This window comes from Uloborus diversus, chromosome 3, assembly GCF_026930045.1.
Source record: "Uloborus diversus isolate 005 chromosome 3, Udiv.v.3.1, whole genome shotgun sequence".
NCBI lineage: Eukaryota > Metazoa > Arthropoda > Arachnida > Araneae > Uloboridae > Uloborus > Uloborus diversus.
This window is the reverse complement of record NC_072733.1, coordinates 147,910,861-147,925,629: the sequence shown is the minus strand read 5'-3', so window position 1 is coordinate 147,925,629 and position 14,769 is coordinate 147,910,861. Positions and strand designations below refer to the sequence as shown.

The window sequence follows — 14,769 nt, the reverse complement described above, 5'->3', positions numbered from 1 at the left end:
TGTTTTAATTTGGAGATAACTGGTGTCTTTTATATGTACTGAATTTAATCCGTTTTTCTGACCTTCGAACATTCTGGAAAAAAAAAAAAATGTTTATTCTGTTTAAAAAAATATTCATTACAAATAACTTATTTGGTTAACAGAAAAAGTTCCTCATTCAAATAGTACTTTAAAAAGATAGATTTATCTCAAAAGTGTCAGGGTTACAAAAATAAGATTCATTGAATAAAATTTAATTCATTCTATTCTAAAGCAAAACAAAATGGCGAGTAGCCATATTATGTTGCATATTTGTCTGATGTTAACGCTATCACCTGCCGCTTGGAATTTCCTCCTGCTCATGTTTCAACGTACAGTAAAAATCAACAAATTATGCAATTTTAAACGGATAGGTAGGAAATTAAAATTATTACTTTGAAAAATAGAAAAAAATTCTGCCTATAATTCTACCATTTTGGTGTTCGAATCGTAGAAATGTTTTGAAATAAAAAATAACCATTCAGGGAATAATTTACGGATATATTACTGCATTAATTGTTATTTTTAATGAGTTAAGTTTTTGTGATTTATAATCTATCGTATTTCTCTGATCAGAACTAAAAAACTCGAACCCTCTTTCAGGTTTTTTTTTCTTCCTTCATACTTGATCAATATTTAGCAATTTATCAATATGATTATTTAAAAAAAAATCTTAAATGAGCATTACATCATTTTCCGTGGCGTGAGTTTCATTGTTGATGACATCAGGAGCCTTACTCAATCATTGGCTATTATATATATATGCGGATTAATTGGGAATTTTGTCTTCTTATTTTCGTTTTAATTTTAGGCAATAAAAGCCAAAAACGGGATAGATATGATCTTTAAAATTCCTTTTTGGTTGTTCCTAAAATATATGTAAAAATGTCTCATGTAAAATAAAGGATATTTAATAATTAAATTTTTTATTGACTTTTATGAGTTTCTTAATTCATTTTTGTGTGAATATGTTATTCTGATTTTATTTAGTAACGAGTATAAGTATATAATTCATGTGAGTTATTTTTGAGATAACGTAGAAGAACATTTAAGAAACGTAGGGAAATGTAGGGTAAAGTGAAATAGGAGGGCAAAGTGAAATGGTGAAATATTTTACTCTGGCTTTTACCGCCACCTATCTGGTTGGTGTTATTTTAATTATATAGTAGCACATGTTGTCTATTACAGTCAGAAAAAAAACCCCACCGGAGATTAAAACAAGGTAATACATTCAATTTTTAAACATTCATACTCGTATTGTAATACTTTGTAGCAAGTAACAAATTATTTTTGTTGTTCTAAAATGATCAAGTAGTTCTTATTAACATTTGGTATATTAATTGAGACCTTCTAATATTCAGTGCAGTATGTATAAGTTAATATTTAGCTTATTTGTATTTTGAATATTTTTTTGCAATTAGGCAAGTACATGCTGTTAAAAGTGGATTGGGCAAAGTGAAATAGTTTATTTCGTTTAGTCGCTCTATCCTTTACTGAATCACTAACGTATTCATTTGTTAATAAATTCATTTGCATTACTTCATTTAGTAACTCGATTATTTATTCATTTATTTTCTTATTAATTCACACTTTTATTTAGTTATTTTTCTTTATACATTAATTAATCTATTTAATTATTCGCTTTAGCGAACCTGATTTTTTTTAACGAAGTTATTTGATCAAAAATATTTTTTTTTATAATCGAATAGAAAATAATTCATTGGGAAAATATTTTATTTTTCACTTTGCCCTATGAAAAAAAAAAGTGAAAATTTTCCACTTTTCTTTTAAAATCACAAATTTACTGCCAAAAGTAACAAATACTGTTTTAATGGCAGATTTATTATAAAATACAACGTTTTTTCTTTATGTACTATAATTTTCAAAACAAATCACCAGTTTTTTCAATTCGTAAAAGCTCAGTCATCTTAATTGTTTTCCTGTACCCCATATTCCCCTACTTGCATTTTACAGAGAAAAAAAAGAAGAGGGAGCCGGAAACTAAGGGTTTCAACATAAAATTCTCTAAGGGCAATTTCGAAGTATTTTGTTCAATTGTAGAGTTCGGAATATGATTTTTTTTTTACCATAACTATTTAATTTGCTGTTTCATTGCACAAAATTTTATTCTGAGTTAATCCTAACAAACATATAAACTCAAAATAAAACAATGTGCTAATCAAACAGCAAATTGAATAGCTATCGCAAAAAAAGTATCGTATTGCGGATTCTACATTTGGACAAAATACTGTGAAATGGCCCCTAAAGTCAATCTGAAAGTTTAGTACCGCAAACTGACTTAAAGGGTGAAAGTCATTGAAAGTTTGAGGTATTTTTCAAATACTTAAGAAAAGATTTTATTAAAGTAAACTTTTCAAAATTCTAAAAATTAGTTATCCGACCAACTGGAAAAAGAGAAGCAAGCGCTTCAAAAAATTTCCTCCTAGCAATTTAGGACCCATGATATTTTTAATAAAGTTGCTAACATGTTGTTTTATTTTCTTTTGAAAATATATCTCTCCATATACTCGTATACATATCAAAGCCGTACATTATTTTAAAGTTGTAAGTAATTTAGAATACCTATTTTATTCATTGAATGTATTTTAATTCCTTCATGAACAGGGTACACTAAACCTTGCTCAGCTCGAAATAACCCACCCGGGTTTTTTCACTTGAGCTCAGCTGAAAAAACTCTACTATCTCGGTAGCGTGGGATTTTTCAAAATTTACAGCATATTAAAACATTGACTTCAGCAATAAACTGAAGATTATAACTATATTAATCGTATAGTTATAATCTTCGTCCAAATTTCTAAAGTATTAAAAATTAAAACTGATTATGGATGTTCCAATTAATTAACATACATTTTTTAAGGGAATCAAAATAAGCAAAACGTATCTATTTCAATCACTTTCAAACATTTTGTTCTTTCATTGTTGCAAAAAACTGTTTTAATAAACCTACAGGGAATCTTTTTTAACAGCTGATCAAGGCAAGGTTACAAATTGAAAAAGTTAAATCTTTACTAGTAATGAATAAGTCTTTCTGGGTATCTGGATCTCTCTCTGTCTGGATGTCTGGATCTCTGTGACGCACATAGCGCCTAAACCGTTCGGCCAATTTTCATGAAATTTGGCACAAAATTAGTTTGTAGTATGGGAGGGGGGGTGCACCTCGAAGCGATTTTTAAAAAATTGGATTTTGTTCTTTTTCTATTCCAATTTTAAGAACATTTTAATAATTAAAATATCATAACGTGGACGCAAATTATCATAACGTGGAACCTTAACATGGGCGAGCCATTTAACATAGCAAATTGGCGAGAAATTCATCATCCATTATTTGTAAATACACAGGCAAACCAAATGACCTTTTAATTTTCTACATGAGCAAAGCCGTGCGGGTACCGCTATTAATGACATAAAATTGGCCAACCTGTGTGATGACTACACCAGATTTTTTAATTTATAACCATACCTGAATATTTATGTCATATTCTGTATTATTATGTGTAAAATCATTTTGTGACTTTATAATTATATTTTTTAATACAGTTAAAATTTTTATTTCCAACTTCTCATGTCGAAGGATTTAAAATACATGGCATAATTCATGTTTATGGTTTATGCTGTTTCCTTTGTCTTGAAACGTTGTCATAAGTTTGAAAAAAAAAAAAAACTGCAAGAAATATATTGCTACTAAATGTGTTTTTGAATTACAAAGAGTACTTTTTTCAAAATATGATAAACCTGCAAGAAAGTATATGCATCCTTCTTAAATGATCATGTTAAACGGTTTTCAAATTCATTTTTTTCTTCAATTTTGACATTTTTTGCGATAAATTTGAGTAAAAATAAATGCATAATGAAACATTTTATAAAGCTCTGTGAAGTAAAGTAGTTTGAACAATGTTGAAGTAGTGATCAAAATTAAAATAATTTTTGTAAAATCCCGGATTTTTCATCATTTGAACCGGGTACTCGATCAAAAATCCAGGTTAGTTCAAAAAACCCCGTTTTTTTTTTTCCCCCAAATTCTGTTCGCGTATTCATGCGAAGTTACTACTGAAGTTAGTTGTAATACTCATTGTTTAAGCCCAAGAGTCGAACCGCGAACTTGTGGTGTGGCTGCAAGAAGCACGGCTATCCAGTGCGATAAGAAGCTTCTTGCAGGAAAGTAAAGCCTTTACATCAGAATCTATGAATTCATAGCTATTCTTGTAAATATGTTATCATGTCTGCTGAATGCAGGCAAAAATGAATACGCTACACATTTTACAGATATTGTAAACAATAGGTGGAAAAAAAATCTAGGATAAAAAAGTGCCCAAAAACGGAACATTATGATTCAAGAATGCATTTAATAATAGAGCTGAAAGTGCCCTAACCGCTCTCAATGCTTCAAATTTGGCAAAATTTTGACATAAACTGGATTTTTATGTAAGGTTGAGGGTTTTACTCTCCATGTGGAGGGCGGGAGGCTCCCCTATGGGAATTCTCGAGCACCAAAGCACTTTTGTGCCAAATTTGGAAGAAATCCGTCGTAAACTGGATTTGTCCGAGAAAAATCCCTGTATAAGAGGAGGGCGAGAACTTCATTTTGTGAATTCTTGAGCACCTAAGGACCTATGCCAAATTTAGCAAAGATCCGACAAAAACTCGATTTCAAAAAGAGAAAAGCCCCTTCTAGGAGCAAAAAACTTCTATGGGGGTTTTTGTCCCCTGTTTGAGGGGAGAAAAATCTCCTGCGTGAATTCTGTAGCATCGAAGGACCTCTGTGACAATTCAACATAAATTGGATTTTTGTATGAGGGAAAACCTTCTTTGGTGGGTTTCCGTCCCCATAAGGAAGGAAAACTCCCCTATCTGAATTTTTGAGCATTAAAGGAACCTATGTGCAAAGTTAGCAAAGACCCGGCCCTAGATTTTTGTAAGAGGGAAAACCCTCTGTGGGGTATTTCTCCCCCCCCCCCCTCGTAGGGAGTGGTGAAAAACTCTATGTAAGTTCCTGAGCATCAAAGGACCTATAAGCCAAACAGGCAAACATCCGAAGCAAACTGGATTTGTACAAGGAAAAATCCTCTATGGGAGCCCCCCTCCCATTGGAGTTGGCGAAAACACCTATGTTAACTCTTGAGTATTAAAGGATCTATGAGCCAAATTTAGCAAAGATCCGACGTAAACTCGATTAGTAAAAAAAGAAAATGAGCTATTGGGGTTTCGCCCCCATAGAGGGGCGGACGAAAACTTCTTATGTTAAGTCTTGAGCATCCAATGTCGTCTTTGCCAAATTTGGCAAAGATACAACATAAACTGGTTTTTGTGTAAGGGAAATTTCTTTTTGGAGTTTCCGCCCCCATAGGGGAGTGAAAACTATCCATGTGAATCCTGGAGCATCAAAGGATCTCTATGCGAAATTTGCAGAAATCTGATGGCAACTGAATTTTTGTGAAAAAAGCCCGCTCGGAGTGTTACAAAAAAATTATTGCGAAGATCTTACCCGTGAAAACAGAATATTAAATTACGTGTTGTAAACACCAAAATGAAACGTCTTCTTAGCACTTTAACGCAACGTAATATTCCACGTTCAAAGTTGGTGCAAAAGCGGTGGTACAACACCAGATTTCAATGTGTTAAACGACATCGATCGATGAGACACATAGACGCTTTTTAGACCGTTCTGAGAGAACGTAATTTGAACATGTCAGATGGTGTGCTCAGAACGTGTTATAGAACGAGCTTTGAACGCCTCTGTGCTGCTTGGGTTATGTCAAACAATAAACATTTCAGCCATTTTGTCCATCAGTTGCATAATAAAAAGGCCAAACTTTCAGAAAAAAAAGAATGTTACTAAAGTTATCGATCGGATAATTTATCAAAATTGAAGTTAAAAAACTCATAAAATATAACGCAGTGCTGAAAGCTGTGTACTTTAATGCAGGAAACAATTGTTTACTTTCCCTTCCTACCAGAAAGATACAAAACTGTGTGATTGTTTACGAAACACTGGTTCTCGTAAGCGAAAAATGAATAAAAGTTTTAATTTCAATAACCATCGTAACTTTAATGATGACAATTAATTTTGTTTGCATTTTAGAATTTATTTAGTTCTTAGAGATTTTTACACAACATTTGTCAAGTATTCTTTCTTGACTTATGCAACCCATTTTTTTTTTTAATTATTATGAAAATTGCATCTCTATTGCTTTTTAAATGTATGAGGTAGAATTTATTTCAATTCAACAAGGGGAATAACTTGATGGTCTCGGTTTTTTTTTTTTTTTTGAATTCAACATATTTTTTTTTCTTTTTGTTTTGCCCCAAAAAAAATCCTGGGCCGAGATACAGGCCCTCAAAGATAGCAGTTCTGTCATGATTTTTCACTTGGGATTTTCGTCAAAATCTTTAAAGTACATTAGCTCAGGAATGTAGAACATATTTTGCTGCGGTTTGTTTTATTTAAAATGATATTTTCTTTTGTTTAAAAAAATATGCAACATTTGAAAATATGTGCATTAGTTTTTTTTTCCACAGTCTTTTGAAACAACAAAAAAATGTTATTTTTTTTCTCAAAAATGATAATTTAAAAAATTTTCATTTTTTTACAGTTAATTAGTAGTATTGAGCACAACGTTCCCTGAAAAGGAGAGCTTCCACTTTTTCGTTTAAGAGATTTTAGGGGCATTTGAAAAAATTGAGTTTTTTAAAGAAACTCTTTACGTCATGGCAGACCTGAAAATTCAAAAAACTTTTCGCAACAAGTGGCCAGAAAACACTTTCAATTATGTTATATGACGAAATTTTCATTTTGAGTCTCCACTTTATCTAGGAGTTTTATTTTTTTTATGAAAACAAGAACGCAATCTCCAGCCGATTCGCTGCATTTCCCCGCGCAACCTTTCTGCATAGCACCAACACAATCGTTAAGCGCAATGCCTTTGTGTTCTGACTAAATTCAATGCCCTGAATAAATTGGAGACTCAAAATGAAATATTTCACTATATGACTGAATTAAAAGAGTTTTCTGGCCACTTGCTGCGAAAAAAAAAAATTGAATTTTCAGGTATGTCTTTACGTAAAAGTACATAAAAAAACCCTCATTTTTTCAAATGTCTTGAATCTGTTAAACAAAAAAGTGGAAGCTCTCCTTTTCAGGGAACGTAGTGCTCAATGGTTCCATTAAACTGCAAACAAAAAAAAAAAATGAAAAATTTGAAATCGGCAGTCTCGAGAAAAATCAAAAAAAAATTATTTTATACTTCTTTTTTTCAAAAGACTGAAAAAAAAAAAAAAAAAAACTAAAGCACATATTTCAAAATGATGCATATTTTTTTAAACAAGAAAAAATATCCTTTTAAATAAAGCAAATCGCAACAAAATATGTTCTACCGTTCCTGGGATGTACTTTAAAGATTTTGGCGAAAATCTCTAGTGAGAAAACATGACAGGACTGCCATTTTTGGCGGCCTGTATATATAGGCCCAGGGATTTTTTTTGGGCAAAAAAAAAAAAAAAAACCGTAGCCATCATTTTTTTAATTAATTTTAACATATGTTAAATTCAAAAAAATCCGAGACCATCAAGTTACGCCCCTTGTTGAATTAACTTGGATTCTACCATGAGCATTCTTTTCAATGAATCATTGACTCTCTTCCACTACTATTTTTCTCTTATTCAAGTCTTTTCCCCTTGCCATCATCTACTCGTCAGCTAAATAAACAAAAATAATTAAAAGAAGCATTGATAAGGTAGTATAAAAATATTAAAATGATACTGAAGTTAAAGATACAAAACACTTGTCCCAGCACAATCCTAAATTGTGCTGAAAGTGTACTTGCAGAATTAACTCAGATGCACACAATGCAAATGCATTATCTTCGTTAATAATTTTGTCTGCGAATTTGGCAGCATTAGCTCAAGAGAAATGTGTTTAATTGCCATTAAAATTCTTGTTAGAGCCCAAGATCACGTGCGGATAACATTAACGACTTTAATGAAATAATGTCTGTTTATTCATGCAAGGTTCATCAGTAGAGCAGAATTAAACTAAAATGCTTTCCAGCATTTCTTTGAAAGACATTCACTTGAATGATGTCACTCAGATGAATGATTACTACGACTGGGAAATGAGCTAGCTATGTGTACAACATTTTATGAAAGTAGGAAATATAATATAAGACGTTCTGCAATGCATTTCATTTTAAAAACAATTGCAACAGTAGCTTCTTTTTAAATTTTCACAAATATGGTATTTATATTTATGAATTGACGGAAAATAGGCACTAAAAATTGCAAAGGCTTATTTTTGCGTAATTTATTGTGCGTTTAATACTTGTAAAAATATTTTTATTGTATTTTTCTCGACTTTGCATTATGAAATTTAAAATTTTTAAATTTGTGAGCTAACTAAAGTGTTTTAAAAGCCAAAAAAGGAAGCGCTTTTAAATCCATTCACATGTATCTGAGTTCCCTATAAAGCCCACGCAAGATATGTATCATACAGGTATTTCGAGACCATTCGTCTGTTTTTTTTTATTTGAGAAAAGGGAGCCGTATTATTCTTAAAGCTTAATATTTTTCTTTACATTTTCGAATTAATTTAATTACCTTTTCACAGTATTTACCTAAGACGAATCATTTAGAGCAAGGACCATTTGACAAATTACGGTGCGGTGTGCTTTCTTTTCAGTAATAATCTAGGTTGAGATTTTTTTTTTTTCAAATGAAAAAATATGTAGTTGATTAATACAATGTAAATGAAGTAAAATTCTGAAGTGCAAAATTCAATACATGGGCATGGAAAGTGCCCATGTAGACTAGTAACGCAATTATTTGAAGGTAACTTATAAGCGGGGTGATACAGAGTTCTTTACTATTTAAGGGCGTTTATAACGAAAATTATATTATTCAAACGCATTAATTTAAAGTTCTACTTTGCAAAATTAAATAAATTTTGCATTAAATTAAGAGAAGAAAAATGTATACCTGAAGGTTAGGAATTGTCTTAACCAACTACACTCATTATCTATTTTTTTCTTGTTTTCTATTTACGACAGTTTACCTCTGAGATACAGATTTAGTAAACTATAAACGTATTTCCGTAAGTAAAATGGTATCGTTAAAGTTTATAAAAGTGTTAGAATGGTGATCTGCATTTAAAAACCTTAAATTGCTTGCTAAATGCGGAAAATCATGTTAAAATAGGTCTCCTAAAAGTGCAGAAAGTTTTAAAATCATATATGAGAGGAATTAAGGAGTGTTTTACACGCATTATGATATAATGCATCCTTAAATCTTCTACGTAAGTTTGGATAGGCGTTAGATGAAAAACTTCCAAGTTACATTTTGTTATGAAACTGAATCTGCGCTTTCTTTAAGAGGAAATCTATAAGAAGTTAGGGATCTTGGGTTGTTTAATGGGCGGCGTCCAAATTACAACAAAGATAAGTGAGTTATTGTTATTTGATTTTATGCAATCATAATCTTGATTATAAGAATGTAATTAAAATATTTTGCACTAACGGAATCCGCCAATACGGAATCTGAGGAATAATTGTATAATGTATATCAAAATATTTTATTTACTTTTAGCTGAAACAACATGGTTTTGCTGAATTATTTCTTTTTAAACAAACTTTTTTCACTTTTTAAAAAATACCATTTCTTCTATTTTCGTCTCGGTTGCTCATGAAGTCGAATATATACTTTAAAAAGGGACTAATGAGAATATTTTTTTTAGTTCTCAAAAGCAAGCCATATTTCACATCGTAATTTTATGCATGTGGAATTTTAAAAAAAATGTCCGTTTTAATTCTCTTTTTCATATTTATTTTGCTGTTTCAGAGTTTTTTAATTGCAAAACTTTCATTCGTGAAAATATTAATTGTTATAATGATGAGCGTTCTTGTTGCTATTTTTCTTTTTTTTTCAGCGATTTGAACAAAAAAAAATCTGCATAAATAAATCTTTTTTTTTTCTTTCATGAATTTTCATGAAGTAAAACCATTGTTTTCAAAAAAATACCTATTCTGTTGTATAATAATTTTACTTCTCTTTTTTTCGTTGGCAGTCATTAACCACCACATATTTTTTCTTTAGATACAGATATTACCAAAATGTTTGCACCATAAGTTATTCCTCTGTATGGTGGACATGGAAACGGTGGGAAAAAGAAGTAGATTGGATGGCGTTGAATGGAATAAATTTGCCACTCGCTTTTACGGCTCAAGAAGCAATAACTGAAAAGGTCAGGTATGCTTATAAAATTTTTATTGCCTTACGATTTTTATTGCCATCTCTATTTGAAAAGTCTACATTCGAGAAGTATTTCTTTGAATAATAGTTATATCGGTTAACTATTTCATGCAAAATTATACCAAAACTAATTGTTTTATAATTTTTAATTGGATATCTTTTTCAGAAAAAGAGAAAGTTACGCTTTCTTGTTTCTTTTCTTTTTTCTTTTGACAGCAAAAAATAAAACAAGAGCTTTTTTTTTTCTCTTATGAGTAGAAAGCAAAGTTGGAAGATCAATATTATTTTTTTTTTCACTTTGAACCTTATATCAGGCTCGTACTTCAAACTGCGATAATACGTTTTTTTTAATATCCTTAAAACTGATGTTTTTACTTTCCGACACCATTCATTCATATAAAATATCTATGAGACCTTAAAATAACAATAGAAAATATTTTTAATTAGTGTTACGTTTTCTTTAGAATATTACTTTAGTTCTTTTTCATCGAACAATATCCCTTTAACTGTTATTTTCACTCTCAGTCTATGGGTTTTTTAAAAAAAATTTCCCTTTGCTCCTTTCGATGGCACATCTAATAATAGAAAGACGGTGGGGCCTGCTTGGCACCTCGCGTAAGTTTGTTGTTCAATAGCTCTAATAATATCTAATGGAGATTAATGGAACTTTCTGACTTTTTATTATATGACACTGTTTAAATGTTTGTTTAATAATTTAGTAATTCGCCTCATAGTGCTGTAAATATTGATTCTTAAAACTAGAAAAATGAGCGAAGTCACAGAGGCCTTTAAGCTATTTTACAAAAAAAAAAAAAAAAGATTATTCTATCGTTTCTCCTAACTCTTGTAGCATAAAAATACTTTTCACCCTAGCTAACCTGTAACTTCTTTTTCTTGCTGTCGGTTGGATTTCCAAATGCAAAAAAGTGTACCAATTGCTTACCAGTCAAACACTAGAATTGCTCTAGGAAAGAAAAACTAATTCTACATTTTAACGAGTAAAGTTAGGAAAACTGAAAATAATTCCGTACTAAGTTTTAGTTAGTCATAAAAGAAGGTGCATTGGACGTATGGACTCACTCAGGAATAATTTTCAAAGAATACCCCCGAAAAATCGGTAGGGGACACATTGCCCCCTTCAGTCTTTCTAGGTTTGCAGAAAATGTATAAGTCATTTTAGTGTTAATCTATGCCATTATGAATGGTTCGACATGCTGGCAGTAAGACATGAACAGTTAGGTTAGATACGGTGTGTGCATAAATATTTGTACGTTTGCCGATAGGGTTAAAAAAACAATTAATTATCGTGCTAATTGTTGAGCAAATGTATATGTACTAGCACTATAAACAAGTGTATCCCAGTGCCACATCAATATCGAGAAAACATTGGTACGTACCACAATAAAATATTTTTAGGAAAGAAAGTTTTACTATTTTTTTTTTCCTTTTTTGAGTTAGTTTTAACCAACTTTCCACGAATTAAAAAACGACAAATTTAGCTTTCGAAAAGTATTTTTTCAAAGTTCAGAATATTTTTTTTTTCCACAAGCAAAAACGTATACCAGTACTAACCCTTGACTGAAGATGAATGTTGTCAACTCCTCGCATCAATCAATATTTATTTTTATATGCTTGTTATTTTACATAAAACTTCGAATATTGCACAAGGGTTTTTTTTTCTTTTTTGTAATTCATACATAGAAAATTTGAACTATTACTTTTATGACAACGAAGTTTTCTGACTTTTCTGTGCATTCTTTGTTACAATAACAATGGTAGCAGGAAATACGGTATTTGATGCTGAATGATGTTGTTCCTCCCAGAAGAAAGGTCAGAAGATTTTTTCTGATGGATATTTTCCTTCCACCAAAGACTAACAAGGGAAACCATATTATTCTTAGTTGCATGTTTAATGGGTATTCCTTTCAGACGATTCCCTTAGCATAACAGTCAGGGACTTCGTCATTAGTTTGAATTTGTCTCGCGTAGCCGGAGACTTCGAAGAGTATGCGATCTTGACTGCGAGTACAGAAGTGTTTTTTTTTTTTTTTTTACAAAAATCGGTAATTTTTTTTACAAGTTTTTGCGCTACTATAGGTTTTTCCTAAACCATGATATGTGGAATAATACACTTAAGATTGTGTCATTATGCGGATGCGTATTCTGCAACAGTTGTCGTTCCCAGAATGAAAAACGTGGAACTTAAAAAAAGTTTCTATACAAGTTACACACAATACAAGTTTCTCTCTCGCTGTTTCCCTTCGTTTATACTGTTACGTTCAAACTGATTTTTTATTAAAATAAAAAATGAGCATTTGAAATAAATGCTTGCTTATGATCCATTGAACTACAAAAACGGTTTAATAACTACTTATGAGTGAAACAGCGTGTCAATTTTCCCCTGTTGTTTGGTAAGGGCGAGGACAGCAAGGTAATCTGAATCGATTATTTCAGAAAGGGCATAAGTCCAACTAATGCAACTTTTCAGGAATCAATGAAAAATGATTTTTTCATTCAGAAATGAACTGAATTCTACGAAAAGTTTTATGACTAATCTAACCACAGGTAGGATCATAACCTCACCTTAAATTACGTTTCATTTCGTCACTGAAATAATAATAATAATATTTTTTTTTTAAGTTGGGCTTATGCCCTTTCTGCTATAAATATCCTGAAAATCTAGTTTCGAGTGATGAAAATACAAATCAAGTGAAACAGATTTGTTTTAAACTGATTTTTGATAGTAAAAATAATATAACAAAGTGACAAAAATAATTAGTGAAGTACATATTCATAAATTCTTTATTTTCTGAGAAAATACATCGTATATTTTCCTCTCTCTCTCTCGTCTTGTTTTAGTAAAATAATGAAGTATGGTGCAAAAAAAAAAAATTGAAGGGAAAAACACAAAAACAAATAAAAAAAATACAAAAACTAACAAACTGAGATAAAAAGCAAAAGTTTTACATGTGTATAAAACTATATTCATATTCATCACATACATCCTCCATGGAAACATTTTTTTCTATCATTCTCTTGTCTACTATTGTGTACCAAGTTCGATGTACATGTTCAAAACTGCAATGAATAATCAGCTTGATATTATTTCTTCCAACAATATGAAACTTTTCCCTTTATACTCAATACTGTCAAAGGTAGTTCAGCCGACAAGCGTTACTTTGCAATATTTTTTTGAAAATCGTCGATAAAATGCTGGCCCGAAACCGGATATCACATGGTTATAATCAGTCATATCTGGTTAACATTCGCTTTACTGTCCCAAAATCCCGGTCGCAAAGGACAAACGAATGTCCTCTCAGAAGAAAGTCATCAGCCATCTTGTTAAATTTCTTTAGTGTTATTTTTAGAAAAAGTCTCCTGCAGTGTGTTCTTATTTTGATGAGCGTATATCTCACTGAAACCCCCCTAATCCCGCGAACTGACAAACCTACCATTACCGAAATTATGCTATATCAAAAGACTAATTTGTTTTTACTTCATTACGCCAAAAAATTTAGTTCTTCTATGATCTTGCTATTGCGTCTTACTATTCCTTCATTTGCTTTTAGTGCAGAAAGGGCATAAGTCCGGGACTTATGCCCTTTCTGCACCAAACGAAAAATGTGACCCCAAAACAAAGTGCTTTGTTGTGCAAGGATCGACTTCTCTACTACACCAGTCGATGTCTCTACAAACAAATATGGGAGAACCACAGCTAACTCAATTTTGGAAAAAATGTGACTTATGCCCTTTCTGCAATAATCGATTCATCTGGTTTTGCACATCGGTTCATCTTAAGATGCAAGGAAGTTTTATAAATTTGGTACTATACTCAGGAGGGGGGGGGAGTTTCGACGTCAAAAAATTCCGTTTTTTACGCTTTTTGTTTTTGCAAAATGGTTTAAATTTATTGAAACCTTTTGTGCGTTTTGTATGATTTCAAAAACATTCTTTTAACTTTTGATCAAAAAATATGCGCAGACAAGCTAGTGACAGAGCTTTTCCCAGAGCACTTTTGGAGAATGATGATTTGCTGTGTTCACTGTATCTCAGCTAACATTTTCCGAAATCAAATTCTATTTGAATTTATTTAAAGTATTAATTTGTCCTCCCCCTACTTTCTCAGATCTTTTTTTGACTTTAAAACTTTTGGCGGCTATTTAAAGTTAAAAGTGCTATTTTTCACGAAAAATCCCGCTATTTGGTTAGTAAAAAACCCATTAAAAAACTCAAACTCAACGTGGAGAGGAGGTTTCTTATATGCAAAATGTGTGCACTAAGTTTGAAATGAATCGGTCAGTTGGTTTTAAAATGGGAGTTAACACAGACTTAGAAAATGTGATTTTCAGAAAAACGCGTTTAAAGTTTTAGAAGTTAAAAAGCATCAATTGTAGCTCCATAGAGTACAGTCACTGTAGCAGCTTCGATCTCCTCATCCTCTTCTTTTTTCACTATTATTTATATTATATTTAGCTAACCCCAAGCCAGCAGCTC

The 14,769-nt window shown here is 31.4% G+C and overlaps 1 protein-coding gene across 1 annotated transcript in view; it reads left to right on the top strand.

Annotated features, from left to right (window-relative positions):
* The window catches only part of LOC129218278 (alpha-N-acetylglucosaminidase-like), a 102,810-nt gene that overhangs the window by 10,547 nt on the left and 77,494 nt on the right, over positions 1–14,769 (top strand). Inside the window, exon 2 of the mRNA XM_054852509.1 lies at positions 10,120–10,267. Within this exon, the coding sequence (XP_054708484.1) occupies positions 10,205–10,267 (63 nt within the window). The 5' untranslated portion in view covers positions 10,120–10,204. The remainder of the gene's footprint in view (positions 1–10,119; positions 10,268–14,769) is intronic.